The sequence below is a fragment of the Drosophila erecta genome, unplaced genomic scaffold (assembly GCF_003286155.1).
Source record: "Drosophila erecta strain 14021-0224.00,06,07 unplaced genomic scaffold, DereRS2 tig00000021-arrow-pilon, whole genome shotgun sequence".
Classification (NCBI taxonomy): domain Eukaryota; kingdom Metazoa; phylum Arthropoda; class Insecta; order Diptera; family Drosophilidae; genus Drosophila; species Drosophila erecta.
The window spans coordinates 8,708,860-8,727,146 of NW_020825198.1; the positions used below are offsets into that span (position 1 = coordinate 8,708,860).

Here is an 18,287-nt window from a genome sequence, read left to right on the forward strand (position 1 = left end):
GGCTGCTGTTTTGGTTTCGCCCATGATCTTGGGTCTGGTTTAAATTCATTTACTTGCGATTTGTTTGTTTATTGTAGTTGGTAATAATTTGTTGCTAGTTTTTCGTTTTGTTACTTCTTGCTTCCTCTTGTTTATAGGCAGTGTTTCTTCATATTGGGGTATTTGTTCGTTAGATATTCTCTTCCGGTTCCGGATTTATCTTAGCTTTTTGTTTTGGGTTTTTGGTTTTTAACATATTTTCTTGGCTTTAGCACATGGCTCTGTTATGTCTACTAACAATGAAAATAAGACATTTCCTTCCACAAATGAAAACAGTTTCATTTTTGGTTTTTGTTAGGGTTTTTCATTTTCGTTTCTTATATGTAGGAAATGATTGTTTAATTAAATACAAAATACATTTAGCAGTAAACAAAACCAAACACAAAGAAGTAAGTGTATAATGAAAAAAATATATGTATTTATATATTCTGTTTCCTAATTTCTCGATTTATTTTTTAATAGTTTCTTCTTTCTGTACTTTAGTTGGTAGTTTATCATTTTATTAAGTTCTTTATTTGCATCGCACACTTTTCTTTTTAAGCTGCTTGTAACAAAAATAATTGCTTCTGAGGTATTTATTTTTTGTTTATATAAATATTCTTTATACACATAACCGTTTTAAGTTTTAGGTTTTAGGTTTTAGTCGCTTTCGTTTTTCATAGTTTCTCATGTTTCCTATTCCGTTTTATTTCCGTTTTTATTCTGTAGTTGTCTTGTCTTTTTAAACAATTCAAAGCACCTTTTGATTATATTTGACATCTTAATTTGTTATTTCTGTAGAGATTTAACGTTCTCTCATTCCTTAGGCAAATACAAAAAATATGATTCAGATTGCAAACTGAAACGGAATATAATCAAAGTACATTAATCGATTGCATACATTTTGTATATCTCCTCATTTTGTTTCGTTTATTTTTTAATGCTTTTTATGGTTGTGGCAGCGTTTAGCTTCTCAGTACGCGGTATTTTCTTGTTCCATTCTATTAGCTTGAATCCAGAAATGCAACTCAAATCGAATTAGACCAATTGTAAGGAGCTGACTAAAACAGAGGCGGAGCTCCTCGGGGGGTAGGTCATTGAATACAAATTGGCTATGCGAGCAAGTTGGGCCCAAAAGGAATTTGGGCCACGTTTTCTTTTTTATAATCGAGCTGGGAAACCTTTACTTTACGTTATGTACTTTATTTTATAGTTTACTCTTTAATGCACTAGTTTAGTTTATAATTTACATTTCATTTAAGTTTGTGTTGTTGGCTACGCTGCAGTTGTCCCTAAAAACTAACGTCACTATATGCCTACCGTAGGTGTTCGAAATGACAAAAACAATTGGAAAACTGTTCGAAAACAAAAAAAATAAGCTGTGAAGAACTCAGAAGGTACTCAGTGTCTGAGCCACAAACTCACACGATTCATGTGTAGATTTGTATTTAGAGCTATCTCGCAAGTACAGAACTTTTTCGTTATATAAATGATCTGCGGCTGCTGTCTGTTTCGATTGGCGTTAAATAAGTGTAAAAAGAAAATAAAGTGTTGCGTGTACATTTGAACTAAATTGTGTAAACCTTTTTGCCTATATAAAACATAAGTGTAAGTATAATATTTATACATAAACACGGATAAGTTTGGGGGCTGGTTACCCATCTCTCTAGGTGTATATAGTAATTGCTATAGCATATGCTTATGTGGATGTCTCTAACTCTGTAGTATCTAGGTGTATCCAAAAACGAACGCTTTCCATCGCGTAGCACAATCATCTTATCCATCTGCCTCGGTATCCAACAGCGCGATCCGAGCGCGCTTCTCTATAACAAAAACAATTTCGCGCACTGAGGCCATGTGCTCCTCGTGCTGCTCAGCCTCCGCCTCCTCCTCCTCCTGTTGATCGTCCTGCTCATTCCGTATCCTTAACCAAGTCCACACTCCACATTCGTCATAATAGTAACTGTCAATTTCTGTATTCTTTCCTTCCGGAGAAGCTTATGGTGCAGCTGGTGGGTTGCGACGGGACGGGATGACATGGGATGGGATGGGATGGGATGGTTGGGAAGCAATCCCTCCAGCCTTTAGACCATCGGCAGACCGTGCTGCACGTCCATCATCTCGTCCTGCGCCGGTGAGGGTCGTGGCGCGAATGTCTGCATGTGGTGCGGCGGCGTGGCCCGTGCAAACATCCCGGATCGCTGCGGATGACCGTGCATGGCCATCGGCGCGTTGGCGCCCACATTGGCCGATGGGAACTGTAGGCGGAAGCTGCAGTCCGGCAGCTGGCGAGGAGTGCGTCGTGGGGAGCGTGCCGGCATCCGGTTGGCCCGATGCATTTCCTCCAGTATCGAGGGCGCTACGTAGGTGAAACCCTGCGAATAAAGATAAAAACCGCAATGAGCACCTTGAGTGGTTTGCCATTTAGAGTGTGACTCGATCGCTCCCCCAAATCCCTGACCCACTTGCTCCACCACCGTGTGTGTGTGCGTGTGTGTGTGCGCAATTGAATTTGGATCGGGCAACTGCTGCCGCACTTCGGTAGTCCAGCTCGATTCGATCCGAATCCCGTCTTGAATACTAATAATGCCCTCCCCTCGCTGGCTGTCGGAGCAGGGATTATGCAAGCCGCCCGCCAGAGCTGTGCTCCATCGATGTAACACACATTTTACATAATTTTCCAGACCCGCCGTGGAGAGACATTAATTAAAAATATATATGCCTTGACGAAATCCACCGGCAAATGCAATAAAATAATTAAAAGCCACCGGCAGCCGCGTGTTCATCCGTGTAAATTCCCCCGGCACGGAGGCTGGACACAAAATGCGTGACGCCGAGTCGAGAGGAGGAGCTGTGCGGCTTGGAGCTGCACCTGTCGCCGCCAGGTGAAATGTACGTGAGATCAGAGTCGCGTTAATTGGAACCGCGACCGACTGCTGACCCACAAAGGCGTCATAATAATTCGAGGTGCGCCGAGCGAGCCAGCGAAGCGAACAGAAAGTTTTCCATTAGCCGCAATAAGTTCTAATAGAATCCCAATTACGCTCTGGATCAGGTGCGAAATAAATCCGCTAGCCCGGCTTCATTAGGCGATTAGCCAAACGGAGATGTGTTAACCGGAAAGGCCAAACAAAGTTTTTGCCAAACAAATGGTAACAGTGTGCTCAGTGGCAACCAGTTTCGTTTTGCAGCGAAAGCCAAGAACCACTTTCTTTAATCTGCACAAAAATCTTTAGATTTCAGTCACACATTGAGTTATGTTATAGTTAGTTATAAAATTAGCCGCTGTTACGACTTATTTAAACATTTTCTTCATTAATTAAACTTTTTATCACCTAATTACGTTGCTGTTTGCGCTGCCTAGAAAGCTTCTGAATTTGTTCACACCTGAATTTGTTTTCCCATCGTCTTTATAAAACGCAATCTTTATAACTACGTTTTCGGCAGTCAAAAGACTGCAAACCCTAATTAGGCAATACTTAACGACATATTTAGCCCACTAATCCCATAAGGCCATAGGCAAAATACACTTTACACAGCTTAGTGAGCCCCAAAACACCAAACGAAAGCAGCCAAGGGTCGTTCGACTCACCTGGTCTGGGCCAACTCAGATGTTTGTAAACAAATAACACAAAATGCGGCTAAGAGAGGAGGTGGGGATAAAGACCACTTGCTCGGTGCGCAATTGGCTTGAAATGCAGCACGGCAAAGAGAGCGAGCAAACCAAAACATGGAGCCGAATCCCCAATCCACTGTCTTGGCCACTTGGCTGCACTCATCGCCAGTCTCACAGAAGCGCTCAAAGCGTTCGGTCAGCTCAGCCAAGCGGAGGAGTTCCAACCAGTCCATTCAAAAAAGAGAAAAATACGCAAAATAAGAAAGAAAACACAGCGAAGAAAAGGCGACTTGGAGTGACTTTCGTGCTGGAGAAAGGCCTAGACCCACGGCACATAAGCACTTCTGATTATTTTGATTTTTGCAAGCCAGGCTGAGCTATTTCAAGCCAAAACGGCCACATTTCACCGATCATTATGCGCTGACATTGATTCTTGGAGCCAACGTGCATTGTCATCGGTGGTTCAGGGCTATCGGGATTGCCAGTTGGTGGACCCAAAAAACCAGTTGAAGGGCAACGAGACCAGCTGAACGCGGAGAGAAACTCGGCGCTAATGCGTCCACGTGCATAAGTCACTCAAACTCATTGAGTCTTTTCCTCCTACTGTTTGGCCAACGAAACTGGGTCGAGAACGAGACTTGGCCACATGCTGCTCAAACTGTGGGTGCGCGGAAGTGTTAAGTTGGTTAGATAAATGACATTGCATCACATAAACAGCCACATAAAGTCACCATAAATGCGCTAACTAACCACAATAAACGAAAAATGTGTAAGAAACCCATGGGTAAAATTGGCAAACGTTCGAGCTGTGTGAAAATAATAACAACGCGGTCCAGTCGATAACACAAAAGCCACGCTTTGTTCGCGAATCGTGGGTAAAAACCAAAAATCAAACAACACAGCCAGCCAATAAATAAACACTAAGCAAGCCCGGCTGCAACAAAAATAAATAAGAAAATAAGCTAAAGTTATATATACGAGTATATACACGAAAATCATAGTGGGCAACACTCGCAAAATGTCCAAGCAGTTGAAAACAAATTCACTTTCGTTGCTGCATTGCATTTCGTTGCTATTTTGTGTGGCAGCGCTGCAGGCGCAGCAAATAATGCAGCAGCAGCAACTGCCAGTTGGTGTTGCAGCGACGACAGCAGCAACATCGCCTGCCAGCAGCAGCATGAGACTCTCGAACGCAACTTCAGATGGTGTCGCCGCCACTTTCATCGACAGCACCAGCAGCAGTGCCAGCAGAAATAACCACATGGTCCAAAACAATGAAAATCCCGCCTCCTTTGACCAGCAGACACTGCAGCAGCAGCAGCAGCAGCAGCAGCAGCAGCAGAAACCACCAGCTACTGTGCAATATGCACATATATCGCCATTAGATAAAGAAGTAGGTATGCATCAACCGAAACCACAATGGATGTGACCAATCGCTGTGTCCCAGGGGTTCCATGCATAGATTACATATTTGGACAACTGAAATATTTGAAACCAAAACAACTGAAAGTTTTGTTTGGGTTCCAGAGAAGACCGAAATCATATGCACTTAGGGAGGCAATTTAAATCGACTGTGGAAAGTGCTCTACAGTAACAGCTTTGTCGTCAGCTTCTCTTAATACTTCAAGCCCTATTCTAATTGCCTATACATCCACCTTAAAATGACAGCACATAAGAACGATTAAGTTATCATTTAGGACAGCGTAATGCCACTTTCATTCACTATTTACCCAGCCCTCTCATTTGCTTTCATCGTGTGACCAAGAGAAATTTCCGTCACGATTTAGTTGGACGAGTCCATCGTTTGGCACTCGCCTCATCAGGCGGCTCCAAGTGCGTATTTATATGGAACAGCGGTAGCCGGACGAGTAATGGTCCGCTCAGCTCGGGTGGCGTTAAATTTTGCGAATTAGCCATTATACCACATTACCGCTACCGACTTGCTCGCCCATATTTTTCGGACTGGCTGTTAGGGCAGTGGAGCGGGTTTTTGAGGAGCAGCACCTAGCCAAGCCGACTTTATGGCTAAACTTCTGGTGTGAAAGTGAAATTTATTACACTTGAATTTGAACAACGAAATTCAGAGTTAGTCCAGTGCCACGGGAAGGGGGCGATGGCCGAACGGGTTGGGTAATTCCATGCGCTAATTAAAAGCCAAGCTAGCCATGCTAACCGTGCCTATCTGGGGCCTTTCCATCTCATTGCAGTCGAGCGCCTGATCAAACAGTGGGCACCGATCGTCTGGCTGGCGCCGGAGGAGAAATTCATGCCGCTTGGCGTGGAGGAGTTTCTGCAGTATGTTCATCCGATGGACAAGGATAGCAGCTTCCGCCCAGGAGTTCCGTTCAGGGAATATTCAACGAAATCCCACCTGGTCACGAACAATGAAATCCAGGAGCTTCTGGGCAACGATCAATCCTTTCTGTACGGACGGAATCCCAATGAGAAAGCGGTGCCCATCTATGGAGTGGTCAACTTGTGTCCATCGACGAGGGCACCGGTAGTGCCGGTGGTGACCACCCCGCCACCCACTACCACACGTGGTGTTTACATTCCCGTGTCCATTGATCCGCTGGAGGAACGCAACGACACTGTTCGGAGATCGTCCAGACTGTTTCCTCTCTTCCAGCGAGTTAAACGAGAGGCACCAACCGCTCCCAAGTACAATCCCCTCAACGAGTACGAGGAACTTGTAATGGAAGCCACCCAGAAGCCCAACGTACAGCAGGATTCCGAGCTAGAGCCGGAGAACGGAGTACCAGTGAACAATTTCATTGCCAACTTGGCGGACAATGTCAAGTTCAGCGGTGGCACAGATCCCGATGACAATCTGGAGGAGAACAGTATTGGCCAGGCCCCCGAAAAGGAGGCGAATACTGGAAAGGGCAAGCTGCCGGGCTTCCATGTAACATACTGGATGTTTTATCCGTACAGCCAGGGTAAGACCATGTGCACGGTGAGCTTGGGTCCTCTTGGAAGGATTCCCTTCCCTGCTGTGTATGGATATTGTCTGGGCAATCGTAAGGATATCGGCAGCCATGTGGGCGATTGGGAGCACATGAGCCTCTATTTTAACGGCGATGCCGAGCCACAGGCCATGTATGTGTCCGCCCACGATGCGGGTGCCTATTACAGCTATAGCCGGTTGACGGGATCCTTTGAGTTCCGGCGCCAGGAGACGCGCAAGGGTATCCTGCAGCGCCCAAACTTTCCCAAGACGGTGACAACCTTCAAGAACCATCCAGTTCTATTTGCCGCCAAGGGTTCACATGGTCTATGGACCGCGCCAGGAAAGCATCGCTTTGTGAAAGTGGCGCGCCTGTATGATATTAATGGATTTGGAACGCCGTGGAACACTTGGAAGGCCGTGGATATAAGCTACGAGAACCTAAGATCCTATGGTGAGAGTTGCTTTACATTTCATGGCCACTTTACTAAGCATTTTTATCTCTCCTAAAAGGTCGGTCGCTGGTGCCCGATTGGCTCACATATCGCGGCAAATGGGGTAATCCCAAGAGCAATTGTCACCCCTTCCGGCGGATCGGTTTGAATTTCTGTGAGTTTACGGATGGACCCACGGGAATTCCACTCAAGGAACCCCACTTTCAATGCGGTGCTGATTATCGCTAGCGACGCAGTCGGTAAATAGGTCTCTTGCCTAGGCTAATGTAATGTATACAAAAGTATTTATTGTGAAAACCACCCAAAAAGATCCCATAAAGATTAAAAATGAATAGAAAATAAAACAAGATAGAATGCTATAGTCGAGTTCCCCGACTATCAGATACCCGTTACTCAGCTAGTGGAAGTGCAAACGAAAAATTTCAACATTTTCTGGAATATCCGTAGAAATTGTGGAAGAAGTAATAAAATGAAAAAAAAAAACTTAAAATTTTTTAAGAGTGTGGACGCGTTTTGTGGGCGTTAGAGTGATACTTTTCAACGAATACAGTCTACCCTTTTACTCTATTATATAATTAAAAAAAAAATAAATTACAAAAAAAGTATTGCGCCAGAAACATTTAGAGATATACTACTTTAAAATCCGATTAAGATAAGTTGAGTTATGGAGTTTACAACTTCAGCCTTGGGGCATTTCTTAATTTTTTTAAATTTCAGCAACATCAAAGAAATTACAAAAAAATTAAAAAAAAAAATAAATGAATTTCTAAATTTAAATGCAGGTTCTTAGAGAATTGCGCCAGAAACATTACATTTAGAGGTATGCCACTTCAAAATCCGATTAGGGTAAGTTGAGTTATGGAGTTAAGAACTTTAGCCTTGGGACATTTCTTAATTTTTTGGTATTTCTACATCATAACATAAACAAAATTTTAAAAGCAATGAATTTTTAAATTTAAATGCAGATTTTTAGAGAAGTGCGCCAGAAACATCTAGAGGTATGCCACTTGAAAATCCGATAAATTTTTTTTTTGAATTTCTACAACATTATGACATAAAAAAAATGGCTTTTTGAAACGCTTCCTTCTGCCTGTTACATACTTTTCAACGAATCTAGCACACCCTTTTACTCTACGAGTAGCGGGTATAAAAAAACGGCTTTCTTGATATTTTGCAACTGCTCTGCTAATAACATTTACATTTTTCTTCACTATGGTTGGACATTTCTCGCTTTCAAATCCTTTTTTATGCCCCAAACACTTTCTCTACTCACTTGGAAAATTAAATTGGCACTTTCGCTTAGCGTCGTATCATCAGGTGAGTCCACTGGAATTTGTCTTGTGAATCTTGTATCAAACTGTGAGACATCGTCCTCGCTTCTCTGTTGTGTTGTAGATTAACATAAATTAACATTTGAAACTTCTTATATCATTTCAGTTGAATGCCACTTACCAAGAGCGGTTTTATAGGCGGTTCGAGGCGTCTGGCAAGCACATCGTCCCAGTTGACGTGTTTGAAGAATGGGTGTATTTGGACAGCCGCCGCATCCTCGGGTCCGCTGCCAAGACGCTGAGGTTCCTGCCGCTTCATCAGGCGACGCACCAGATCCCTGGCTTCCGGTGTGAGGTAGGCTGGCAGATTGAGCTTGGCTTTCAGAATGGTTTCGATGGTCTTCTTGCGATTCTCGGCGGTGAAGGGTGGCTAATCGAATTCAGCAATTATATAAGGATATCCAAAGCAGGCTCGTAGGCTTTTCACTTACGACTCCTGTGAGCATGTCAAACATGAGAGCGCCCAGTGACCACCAGTCGACTGCTTTGCCATGGCCACTTCTGGTCAAGATTTCAGGTGCCCTGTAAACCAATTTACACACACATTAATTTGAAGTTCGCCAGCACCAATGGGAGAAAAATTGAAAGAGGCTTGCGGGCGCACGCACATGTACTCAATTGTGCCGCAGAAGGTGTGGGTGACAATACCCTCTTGTATGTGCTCCTTGCACAGTCCGAAGTCGGTGAGCTTCACGTGTCCCTGTGCATCGAGTAGTATGTTTTCGGGCTTTAGATCGCGATAGATGATGCCCAGTTTGTGTAGATGGCCCAATGCCAAAATGATTTCGCTTAGATAGAAGCTGCCAAAACGAAGGAAAATGTAAGTATTTATCTGCATATTCGATATTCAATTAATAGCTACCATGTGGTATCCTCCAAGAAGATGCCCTCGCGCTCCAAATGCATGAACAGCTCTCCGCCGCTGAGATATTCAAGTATAAGGTATAGTTTTCCGTCTGTCTGGAAGGCATAAACTAGCTCCACTATGAAGGGATGCTAAAGGAGATAGAGAAATGCTGTTAAGAGGAATGGGAAGACAACAATCCGTGACCGATCGCACCTTGACTGCCTCGAGTATATTGCGCTCGGCGCGGGTGTGCGCTGTGTCCTTTTGATTGGTCACAATGGATGCCTTTTTGAGCACCTTCATGGCAAAATATTTGTTGGCATCTCGTCCAGCGGTCTTGCGCACCTGAAATACCCAGATTTTTAGTGATCCGCAAACGGGATTAGTGGATATTTACTTACCTGAAATACTTTGCCATAGCCACCTTTGCCAAGTACCTTCTTCAGCTCAAAGTCCTTGGGTCCCAGCTTGATTTTACCTGGATTGACATTCTCCTCGCAAAGCTGTATGGTCTCCTGGCCCTCAGTGCTATTAATTGGGAATGAGGAATTGGGTATTGGGGTTAGGGGACTGATTTAATTGTTGTCTTCTGTGCGATGGTGTTTGCGTCTGTGTCGTCTATCGTGGGAAAGGAGCAGCCCACGTGCTATAAATAAATCCCATGGCGTGCACGCGCCAATCATCACCTCCATTCTGGTCCGAGCAGCTCCTCCCTCCCCCTCCGCGTCCCCTTTCACTTCCCCTACCACTTCCACTCCCAACCAGCTCTCGCATTATTGCCGTCGAGTGTTTGCCGTGAGTCTTGTTTACACACCGAACTAGCTGGCTCATTGAAGAGGCGGCCAGGGGCCGAGTGACAGCTTGTTGGTAGTCAATAGCAGTTGTAAACACTTCTGGGTCCGTCCGATAGTCCGTCTATTGGTCCCTTATCGTCTCGATTTGCACCCGGAGTCCACCAGGCGGAGGTGCGTCTGGACGGGATCAGGCTCTAAGCCAAATCAATCATATGCTATCACTGCCAGCGTTCACGTTTACGTTGTGTAAACAAGTTTGAGCTGATAATTGGCAATTAGGCTGTTCATTTGCCCGGCTTTATCCATTTTTATCTGCTCAGCTGGCTGGAGAGGAAGTCTGATCCGATCTGGCCTCCGTATCTACTACCCCGCATTCTCCGAAAATCACAGTCACGTCCTCCGATGAGTCGGCGATGTGGCATAGCACTTGCATTACTCACTCTTGGTGCAGATTAATACACAATTCCGGTTCTAGGTCAACCTGCAAATGCCAAAAAGAGAGGGAGAGGCGTGTGAGTGAGATGGCGTCAACTTGCGAGCATAACTGCCAGCGGAATACATGCGAAAAAATCAACAATTAATCATAGTTATTGCGAACATGGGAGCAAACAGCAGAAAGGAAAGTTACACAGCAGCGGGCACCAACGAAGACGAGAGGCCCTAAATCTAACAGATACTTAAAAATCAGCCAATGCCAGCGGTAATATATAGGTTGCTTTAAGCTCTTGACCCACAATACCACGAATTATACCACGAATACTACAAATGCTTTCTAATATATAATAACAATCCTTATCTAAACTAAATAATCACAAAAAATTCCTCCAAAATCAGTTCTAAAATGGCTTTGCCGTAGATGCCTCAAAGTTCATTAGTAATAATATTAAAATCAAATTTTTGCGGTTGTATATTTTAATTTGGCATCCTTAATCCCTATTCGGTGATGCCCCACTTTTCCGTTGGGTAAAGCCCAACAGAGCCCAGCAGAGGGAGATTCCGATGAATGGAGAGATCGCATCGGAGCAGACCCCTGTCTGGGTCGCTCTGGCATCTCGGATGGCATCCGTCTTTGGAGTCAGTTTCTTCACCCTTCGATCTGCCCACTCCCACGGAGGTATTCGTATATACACAGAGAGAAAGAGCGTGGCATCCACAGAGATGTACATTTGTACACTTTCCGCACGCACACACACCTTTTCGTTAATGACAAACTAAATATAGAACTCGGAACAATGCCAAATAATCTGCCGGCGATGCTGGCGCTGGTTCCTCGCCCCCTCCGGGTCCATCTCACCTAACGGATGCGGCGGTTGCTCCAATCGGGGGAAGGCCACAGTTAGGGGCGGCAGAATCAGAAGAATCAACAGCAGCCGCAGCCGCCGCCGCCGTTCTCGTCATGCCTAAAATTTGTGTAGAACATTTTTGACTAAAGTTCAATTGAATGGCGGGGCATCGGAATCGGAATCCGCATCTCGACATCTCGTCGCTCAGCACATTAAAAACTGGTTCACCTCGTCAGCGTTGGCGGTGAGGTGAATTCCAATTAACAAATCCATCATAATTTATAGCGCTCACACAAATTGAGTAGATGGTCGAAGGAAGGGGTGTGCGCGCTTGCGTAAATCACGCAAATCGACTGGTCTTTGCGATATAGTAGTAGTGATAGGTTCTTATCAACACCCAACAAGATTTCTCCAGCAATGTGAGAGCCAAAGCCAACTACACACGAAACAAAATCATGTTACCTAAGAGCTATTCTGACTTTTTTGAAGTAGAGTGTAGTGTTTCAGTACTGTTAAATAATGACTACTCAATTTTTTCTAAAAATAAATCAATTGACGTCATGGTATGACGGCATAAATACATTGTAAATTACTTATATTTCAGGCAACTTTGTAAAATTTTAAATTCAAATTATGAGTTTCAATCATTTGCATTGGCCAAATTACATTTATTGCTATTAAATTTCTCAACTATTTTAGTTAGCATTGAATACAGGAAGTAATTGAGCATTTTAATGCAAACTAATCAATTTAAGACCCACTCGTTAGCACAATCATGTAAAATTTTTCGAGTAATTTGTCTTTTAATTAGTAAACATAAATTTAGCCGCAAGTTCCAGCAACAAATGAGCCATTACTTAATAACCTCATGGCATCTAACATAGAAATATTATTTTTCAGTGTACTTTGGTGCTGTTACAACTGGTTCCATAAAGCACCTCCCTAAATATGACGGCTTGGCACGATCGCTCAATTTCCTCCCACTTGGCTGTGCTGCCTTATCGGCGCGGTGAGGTTTTTCTCATTTTCTAATTTTATATGGCACGCTGATAAGGAATTTCGTTTTCTAAGTGGAAGCGCAAGACTCTTCCGAGGGTGCGAGTGAGTAGGTGATCGTTTTCGGCCTCCGTCTCCTTCGCACACCACCTTTGCAGTTGTTGCATTATCAGCTGGAGGCAGGGGCGGGCAAGAGGGGGGCTGCCATGGAGTGTGGCGGGCAATTGGGGCTGATTAGTTTGAAGGACACCACCACTGGCTTCGATTGAGCAATATCAATCGATGGTGCGATGGTGGTTTCATAAGCAGGAGGTTCTCGGATCGGGTCGAACTTTTGGTACAATGAGTGTAATGAATACAATGAGTGTGCATGTGCTGAATAATGGGCGACTAGAGTGAATGACGCCAGACATTTGCGCAGCAGATAGGCTCGGTTTGCAGGGTGTGCGGTTAGTGGATGGATATGCTGGTTTGGGGGTGTCGAATCGGGATGCCCAGACGACCGAAAGGAAAGGACGGGAAAACTCGCAGACAAAGCGCAGAAAAGGTAAACAAAGAGTGGAAATTGTTGCTGCGCAGTTTGCAACGAGAAATGGGGATGGCATTGCATGGAATGGGGCCGATATCTTACGTCGTCCAGCTCGATCCTGTCGTCGTCGGAGTCCCTGGCCTTGTCGTCCTGCAGCTCCAGGTCGTGCAGCTCCAGGTCGAACAGCTCGCTGGGATCGCTCACGTCCGCCATTGCGTGTGGGTGTGTGTGTGTGGGTGAGTGCGATTCCGTTTGGATATGGGATGTGGATCGCCACTGGTCCGCTGCTCCTGAAGTGGGCGCTCCTCTCGCGGGGCGGAAGCGTTGGCGTTTTATTTTAGTCTCTGGCTATGAGTCCTCCTATTCAGCTGCTTCAGATGGAATAGCAGAGTATAGAACAGAACGGAACGGAACAGCAGCGGTGCCGATTTCGTGGCTTTCGTCGTGGCCCGAAGGTTATTGTTTATTAGTTAATGGCAATACAAATACACACACACATGGGGGCACACGCACCAACACCAACACCAACACTGCGACGCACGCACAACGCACCCACACTCACGCACACAGACACTGCGCTTAATGCCCTGCCCACGCGCGCCCTTTGAGTCCGCTGATGTGCAGGAAAACGCAGTTGTTCGCGAACGCCTAATCGCAGTGCAGTAATCAGTAATTAAAATGCACTTTTTTCTTTGTTTGCGAGTGAAACACGAGGTGATTTACTAAGTGTGCCCAGTCGTGCGCTAACCGCCAAGTGCTAGAAATTACCGCGTGCCAACGGATGGCAATGCCCTCGAAAGGAACTTCTGTCAGTATGACCGTAGCAAAATAAGCACGCGCTAGTGGAACAAAGGCCAACGTACAAGTCGTTTAATTTATTTATTTTATGTAGGCAGTCATAGCACTAGCAATAGCAATAGCCGAGTCATGCGCACCGGCTCGCCCAGCAGCAATGGCTCCCAGTCGGAGGAGGGCAGCAGCTCCTCGGATCACCAGCAGCCGCAGCAGGAAGACCAGGAGCAGGAGCAACAGCTGCATACACCCACGCATGCACACGCGGTGGTGCCAGCTGCCACATCGGAGGAGATCCAGGCGGAGTACGGGAGCAACCTGAAGCTGCTCGAGTGCAATTCCCAGGTGGCCGAACTGCTCACCATACTGCGGGACAAGTAGGTGGACGTTTGTGGTAGGGTGTCCGCAACCCCGGCTACTACAATTCTATCCGCAGGAATACCACCCGCAGCGACTTCAAGTTCTACGCCGACCGTCTCATCCGGCTAGTCATTGAGGAGTCGCTCAACCAGCTGCCCTACACCCATTGCGATGTGGAGACACCCACCGGTGCGATTTACGAGGGCCTCAAGTACCGCTCCGGCAACTGCGGTGTGTCCATAATCCGTTCGGGAGAGGCCATGGAACAGGGACTTCGCGACTGCTGTCGCTCCATTCGCATTGGCAAGATCCTGGTCGAGTCCGATGCCAATACGCATGAGGCCCGTGTCGTCTATGCCCGCTTTCCCGATGACATCGGGAGCAGGCAGGTGCTACTCATGTATCCCATCATGTCGACTGGAAACACTGTGCTGCAGGCGGTAAATGTGCTGCGGGAACACGGCGTACCCGAGAGCTGCATCATCCTGTCCAATCTATTCTGCACTCCAATGGCCGCTAGGACCGTGGTGAATGCGTTCCCCAAGCTGAAGATTCTCACCTCCGAGCTACATCCCGTGGCACCCAATCACTTTGGCCAGAAATACTTCGGTACAGATTAGATTTTTGGGTCTATCATGCAGACTTGACGACTAAGCGCAGCTTAGGATAGGTAGCTGTCTTCCAGACAAACACCTTTCCGTTTCGTCCCACTAACAGAAGCTACCCTCTCACTCTGTTTCGTCCACCAGATAGCATTTGAACTAAAGAGAAATGGACGACCCCTGCGGCCAACCAAACCACAACTTAGCAATTGTTAGCTTTTCACAACTGGCTTTTAATGCAACTCTCAAATATGTTACGTTCGTTACGCACTATTGTAAATATAGAAACGAAATAAATATTTAAACACTAGGATGAGGCGGTATTGCCTTCTAAGTGCTCATCTTGTAGTTGACCACGGTGTCCACCTTGTGCAGTCCAGTGGAAAAGGAGCGCAGCTGGACGGCCTGCGGATTCTGAATGACAATGGCACCCGTTTCGTCCCATTTGGCCGGCAATTCGGTGTTCTGCAGCGTGTGTATCATAACGTCGAAGGTACAGATGCAATCGAGCAGTGGAAGATAGCTCACGGTGGCCGAGATCTGGCGCATAACGTCGCGTATCTCGTTCTGGATGCGACTCAGCTCCTTGGTGGTCGTAAGCTTGGTGGGATCACTGCTATCACCATCGCCCAACTCAGCCTGCATATTGAAGTCCCAGCACTCGAGCACCTCCTTGCTGTGGGCGTTGGTAATGACCATCGAGATCTTCTTGATCATGTTCTTGGAGAGCCATTCTATTCGTAAAGTCATTATCATTCGTGGTCATTTACAAACGTGCATTTCACCCAAAAAACCACTTACCTTCGGTTTGACTGAGTACGTTCTCTAGAAAGGTCTGGATCTTGGGATCCTTGGACATTAGTATAGTCAGTCCATACTGCTGGGTGTTGTTAAAGTCCTCGGCTGGGTAAATTCCGCGTTGGAAAAGGATCGAATTGATGCCGTACTCTATTTTGCGAAAAAAAAGAGGAAAAACCAAAGGAGACGCCATTACAGGCGGGCTGACTGACGATTTCGTGTCGTTGCTATCTACTTACTCAGGTATTCCACAATAATCTGTGCGGATCCCTTGAGTGTGATGCAGTTTTTGGTTGCCTGGGCAGTTGACATGTTGCTTAAAGTCGATTTTAATGGCAGTGAAATGAACAATTTGCACAATTGCCGCTATTTTTGAAAGCTGTTGACTCACAGAGATGACAGAAGCTCGATATACAGGCGAGGCGTTTGACTGTATCTATCGATTGATAGCGGTGTGAGTCGTTGCTAAATGCAGTGTATTTCGATGTTCGCACGACCAGGGATGGTGGAACCAGGGCAGGCTATTCCGACCAGTGCTGCCAAGTAGTTCAATAAGGGCGGCAAATTTAAATCCAACCGTTGTCTTGCAAAAATGAAACAACACAGCAATTGATTGCAACAAATTCAGAATTTTATTGGCCATCCTTGTGTAAACTAAATCTAAGCATGAGATCCATTTCTGAGCGCAAAAGTCCACGTGGTTCGGCTTAACAGGGTCCCTCCAGTTCATCGCATGCCTGCCAAGAGACTAAAACAAGACGTTGATATAGCCAAAACAATAGAGGACCCAAGTAAACTATGCTATCCAAAACCTTGCTCGGTTCGTCAGAGCTTTGATTGCTGCCGTCTGATTTGTTGGTTGTGGGTGGGGGGAAAAAAACAGCAAAAGCAGAGCAGCAAATCATAAACGAAGTAGAAGTAGAAGCCACAGAGAACAAGAACAGAAAATCAGACCAAATCAAAAAGCAATCGATGTTTGTAAAATGTGAATTATTTGCAAGTTTTTAATTAAGTTTTTTCTTACGCATCGTTTTGTTTGTTTTTGTTTTTTTTTCGTTTTTGTTTGTTTAATGTTTTGTTTTAAATTAAAATTAAACTTTACATGGTATTTTTGGTATAAATCTTTCAATAATTAAATATATAAAAAATTTGCCACTTAAAATAACTAAAAATAATCTCTACGCACTTTCTCGCTTTACGCTTAGCCATAGAAACTGATGTCAACATACACAGGTGAAAAAAAAACTAATTTGCCATTTTACATATTTTGGTGTTAAAATTGCGCAAATTAAAATCGAGGACAAATAAAATAGTATTTCGAAATTAAGTAGCTCCATAGTGTGTCTGTGTGGGGTGTGTGTGTGTGTGTGTGCGGGTGTGTGTGGGCTTATATCTATAATTACGTTTAATTTAGGAGTAATTAAATACAATAAATTACGGTTAAAGAAGGGCTTGCATTACCTTAGTTGAAATGTACACAAAACTTATCGTTAGTTAAAACGAGAGCTATTTACAGGATTTCTTACAAAGTTCTCGGCTACGTCAACCTTTGTTATCAATTTAAAAGTATTGTCTATGATACAACAACAAAAGCGCAACAGTGTCAAAGTCAGGGTCGAATCGGTAATGCTTTGCTCTCGAACTTTGAACCTCAAACTTCGATCTTAGATTTTATATTTCGTATAATAAATAAATTAAAATTCTGCTCAGATTTCATACATCAGATTTATACATTTCAGATATTCTGTCACCGTGCACAAAAACAAACGTAGCTAAAGTCAGTCTGGATCTGGAACTTTTCGCTCGGGAAGAAGGAACTCTCTAGGCGAGGGGAATTGTACGAATTTTGAAATGTTTTCTGTTTTCGGATATGTTTTCATTGTAGTTGCAAACTTTGAGAACGGTGATGGGTTTTTGGGCATGGTCTGCTGGTGCAACAAATTCTCAAATTTTTTTTAATAAACGTAAAAAATTACGATTGTCGGCTTTTGGAGTGCAGGGAGTCGATTTTTTGTTTTTTGTTTTTCGTTTTGTTTATAAAATCATAAAAATAATGAAACAAAATTCTATGCATTAATAGTCGTTATTTAAGGTATGTATTTGGCCGTAGATTGCAACAAAATATCTGTGAAGAGATTAAATTATAAATAAAATTAAAAATTAATCTTTCAGTTCTTCATTTACTGCTAACTAAAAGCTGGCTAACACCATTTCCACAATTAGGGGCAACTACAAGCATCAAATTGCGCTCTCAAATGAAAAATTCCATGCAGTAGGATATTGAAGAGAAGGTCTTTAGCAAGAACTACATGAAAAGAAGTGATTTGATTTGCATTTTTTTGGTTCATTCGAGCTCAAGATCTCACTTTGCCGTGGAGTTTACACTTAAGGAGGAAACGAGCACAAACTAAGGAAGTAATAGTGAACAGAGTTACCCAAATCGGAAACGCAGGAGATTAGTGAAAAGAAAAAATACAAAAAAAAAACAATCACCAAATAAAAGTAAACGAGGAGCAGAATGAAATTGTTGGTTTGTTTGATTTGAATTGGGTTCTTTCCGGTGGAATTTTTTGGTTTGTCAAAATCTACAGCCAACTGTTAATGTCTAATAACGAGTAGTAGCTAAAATTAATTAAAAATCATAAATTATAATGGGTTATTGAATGTGGTTTGTTTTTAATATTTTTTAATATTTGCAAACTACAAATAATAACACTGAAAACAAAACAAAATTCAGTTCCCGTTTCAAATGTTCAGTCAGTTCGATGCCTTTGTGGGTGAGTGTTTTTTATTTGGCTAACTTGCCAGCGTTTATGCGTGTTGATATTCGTGTATCTAACTAAAGAGAGCCTCTGTTGATTTTTATCGTAGATCTGGATATTCATATTGTGTGTGTGGGGGGGTGAGTAAATGTGGGCT

General features: G+C 44.2%; 5 protein-coding genes across 7 annotated transcripts in view; 2 read left to right on the forward strand and 3 right to left on the reverse strand.

Moving 5' to 3' along the window:
* Positions 1-774: 774 nt before the first annotated feature.
* Positions 775-13,029, reverse strand: LOC6544636 (ribosomal protein S6 kinase beta-2). Its single transcript, XM_001971990.3, has 10 exons — positions 12,919-13,029; positions 10,449-10,489; positions 9,616-9,742; positions 9,428-9,559; positions 9,230-9,363; positions 8,976-9,167; positions 8,799-8,889; positions 8,489-8,737; positions 8,310-8,417; positions 775-2,393 (listed from the first exon to the last, which is right to left on the reverse strand). The coding sequence occupies exons 1-10, from the start codon at positions 13,027-13,029 to the stop codon at positions 2,103-2,105; spliced, it is 1,476 nt and encodes a 491-aa protein (XP_001972026.1). The 3' UTR covers positions 775-2,102.
* On the forward strand, positions 3,774-7,374 carry LOC6544638. Of its 2 annotated transcripts, none has more exons than XM_001971992.3 (3): positions 3,774-5,031; positions 5,842-7,035; positions 7,095-7,374. In XM_001971992.3, the coding sequence occupies exons 1-3, from the start codon at positions 4,653-4,655 to the stop codon at positions 7,262-7,264; spliced, it is 1,743 nt and encodes a 580-aa protein (XP_001972028.2). In that variant the 5' UTR covers positions 3,774-4,652; the 3' UTR covers positions 7,265-7,374. The 2 variants fall into 2 exon arrangements, with proteins under 2 accessions (XP_001972028.2, XP_026833596.1); XM_026977795.1 differs by having other exon boundaries at positions 5,010-5,027.
* Positions 13,030-13,582: 553 nt separating the features above from the next.
* LOC6544399 (uracil phosphoribosyltransferase homolog) lies at positions 13,583-14,880 on the forward strand. Of its 2 annotated transcripts, XR_001448545.2 has the most exons (3): positions 13,583-13,985; positions 14,045-14,638; positions 14,718-14,880. XR_001448545.2 is itself a non-coding variant. In XM_001971993.3 (2 exons), the coding sequence occupies exons 1-2, from the start codon at positions 13,744-13,746 to the stop codon at positions 14,586-14,588; spliced, it is 786 nt and encodes a 261-aa protein (XP_001972029.1). In that variant the 5' UTR covers positions 13,583-13,743; the 3' UTR covers positions 14,589-14,880. The 2 variants fall into 2 exon arrangements, 1 of the variants encoding a protein (XP_001972029.1); XM_001971993.3 differs by having other exon boundaries at positions 14,045-14,880.
* On the reverse strand, positions 14,783-15,821 carry LOC6544400 (mitotic spindle assembly checkpoint protein MAD2A). Its single transcript, XM_001971994.3, has 3 exons — positions 15,608-15,821; positions 15,372-15,518; positions 14,783-15,304 (listed from the first exon to the last, which is right to left on the reverse strand). Exons 1-3 carry the CDS (start codon positions 15,678-15,680, stop codon positions 14,901-14,903), a joined length of 624 nt encoding a protein of 207 aa, XP_001972030.1. The 5' UTR covers positions 15,681-15,821; the 3' UTR covers positions 14,783-14,900.
* A 704-nt stretch (positions 15,822-16,525) lies between these two features.
* The window catches only part of LOC26526615 (protein vein), a 31,051-nt gene continuing 29,289 nt past the window's right edge, over positions 16,526-18,287 (reverse strand). The window contains exon 6 of the mRNA XM_026977099.1: positions 16,526-17,493. Coding sequence (XP_026832900.1) covers positions 17,456-17,493 — 38 coding nt within the window. The 3' untranslated portion in view covers positions 16,526-17,455. The remainder of the gene's footprint in view (positions 17,494-18,287) is intronic.

What these genes read in the sequence shown, in the direction of transcription:
- LOC6544400 (XM_001971994.3), bottom strand. Translation starts at nt 15,680, where the DNA reads ATGTCAACTGCCCAGGCAACCAAAAACTGCATCACACTCAAGGGATCC. An exon ending in GATTATTGTGGAATACCTGA is followed by an intron (nt 15,519 to 15,607) that starts GTAAGTAGATAG and finishes TTCGCAAAATAG; the next exon opens with AGTACGGCATCAATTCGATC. An exon ending in CGTACTCAGTCAAACCGAAG is followed by an intron (nt 15,305 to 15,371) that starts GTAAGTGGTTTT and finishes CTTTACGAATAG; the next exon opens with AATGGCTCTCCAAGAACATG.
- LOC6544636 (XM_001971990.3), bottom strand. Translation starts at nt 13,029, where the DNA reads ATGGCGGACGTGAGCGATCCCAGCGAGCTGTTCGACCTGGAGCTGCAC. An exon ending in ACAGGATCGAGCTGGACGAC is followed by an intron (nt 10,490 to 12,918) that starts GTAAGATATCGG and finishes TGGCATTTGCAG; the next exon opens with GTTGACCTAGAACCGGAATT. An exon ending in GTGCCAATTTAATTTTCCAA is followed by an intron (nt 2,394 to 8,309) that starts GTGAGTAGAGAA and finishes CTTTATTCGCAG; the next exon opens with GGTTTCACCTACGTAGCGCC.
- LOC6544638 (XM_001971992.3), top strand. Translation starts at nt 4,653, where the DNA reads ATGTCCAAGCAGTTGAAAACAAATTCACTTTCGTTGCTGCATTGCATT. An exon ending in GCCATTAGATAAAGAAGTAG is followed by an intron (nt 5,032 to 5,841) that starts GTATGCATCAAC and finishes ATCTCATTGCAG; the next exon opens with TCGAGCGCCTGATCAAACAG. An exon ending in CGAGAACCTAAGATCCTATG is followed by an intron (nt 7,036 to 7,094) that starts GTGAGAGTTGCT and finishes CTCTCCTAAAAG; the next exon opens with GTCGGTCGCTGGTGCCCGAT.
- LOC6544399 (XM_001971993.3), top strand. Translation starts at nt 13,744, where the DNA reads ATGCGCACCGGCTCGCCCAGCAGCAATGGCTCCCAGTCGGAGGAGGGC. An exon ending in CTCACCATACTGCGGGACAA is followed by an intron (nt 13,986 to 14,044) that starts GTAGGTGGACGT and finishes TTCTATCCGCAG; the next exon opens with GAATACCACCCGCAGCGACT.